Here is a 1,257-nt window from a genome sequence, read left to right as displayed (position 1 = left end):
GTGGGAGGCGGAGGGGGCTGTCACAGGTCGAGCCGGAAGGCCCCGAAGTAGCTGGCTGCTGCATCGTTGTAGTCGATGGCCAAGGAGGAGACGGAGACAAAGAGCTCATCGCCGGCCTTCAGCTCAAACAGTCCCCCCTGGTAGAGAGCGTGGAGCCCGTAGTCCGCCTCGGGCGCCCAGCACTTGGTGCCGACCCCTTTGAGCAGGAGGATGGGCTGGCTGTAGGAGGTCTTCCAGTTGATGCACTGCACGAGCTGGGGGACGGAGACTCGGGCGCTGGCCCCGTCGCTGGGGTAGCGGAAGTAGATTTGGGAGTAGACGTAGTACTTGCCCCCCTGGTTGACCCGCAGCCGGCCATCCCGGTAGGTGATGTTCTGCAGGTGCGAGTGGATGGTGCTGTCTTCCCAGCGGGCGATGGCGTGGCGGCAGGACTGGGAGAGGTTCCCGAAGCGCTTGGAGTTTCCTGGGGAGAAGGAAGGGTTACCGAGGGGAGCGAGATGCTCTGGGGAGCGCCTGTCAGGGTCAGGAGAAAGGGAAGGGGTGGCTCCCACTCTCTCCCAGTCATCCAGCTTGAAGGGGTGAAGGAGGTGGTCTTGGGCTGGACAGGAAAATCATCTCCCCATCTGCCACCACATGTGTCCTCCCATCCTGGTCCCCTGCCATTTGGGTGAGATCTTTCCCCCGTTCCCATCTCAGAAACCCTCCGGTACCCAGCAGGGCTCCCCGACTCACCATCCTGGGCCAGGCTCTGTGGGCGGAGGGTGAGATGTGCCGAGGGCTTGCCGGCTGTTTTGGGAGGAACCTGCCCCTCCGAGCTGTTGAAGTAGCTCCGCCGGGCCTCTGCGAGAAGAGGGACACACGGCTGTAGAGGACAGAGAGCGTGGAGACGCCCAGCCCCGTGCCGGCAGAGCAGGTCCTTACTGAGCAAGCAGAGCAAGCGGGTCAGGGAAATGTCCCACTGACCCGTCGAAGAGGGAGGTTATTTGGGGATGGAAATGTCTAGTCAATCATTATCTAACATTTCTGCGCTGTCCCCTGTGGCCCTGGTTCCCCGGACTCCAGACAGACATACATGGCTGTCCCTCCAACCCGTTCCCCGGGGACGTATGCCCTTCACCTGCCCAGTGGGACAGTCCTTGCTCTCCCCTCTCCTGCCCCAGCTCGCAGCACCGTGCCCGGTGGAGTTTGCCCCGGGAGCGACTGAGCCCCCCCCCAGCCTGATGGCATCCCCAGCCACAGCCACACCCGGCGGCACAA

The 1,257-nt window shown here is 63.2% G+C and overlaps 1 protein-coding gene across 1 annotated transcript in view; it reads right to left on the bottom strand.

Moving 5' to 3' along the window:
- The window catches only part of LOC103925903 (tumor necrosis factor ligand superfamily member 10-like), a 3,089-nt gene continuing 1,832 nt past the window's right edge, over positions 1-1,257 (bottom strand). The window contains 2 exon segments of the mRNA XM_009334705.1: positions 1-463; positions 733-840. Of these exon segments, the coding sequence (XP_009332980.1) occupies positions 21-463; positions 733-840 (551 nt within the window). The 3' untranslated portion in view covers positions 1-20.

Source organism: Pygoscelis adeliae, unplaced genomic scaffold (assembly GCF_000699105.1).
Source record: "Pygoscelis adeliae isolate BGI_AS28 unplaced genomic scaffold, ASM69910v1 Scaffold412, whole genome shotgun sequence".
Classification (NCBI taxonomy): Eukaryota; Metazoa; Chordata; class Aves; order Sphenisciformes; family Spheniscidae; genus Pygoscelis; species Pygoscelis adeliae.
Note: the sequence above shows the minus strand (reverse complement) of the source record. Positions and strands in the feature narration are given on the sequence as shown.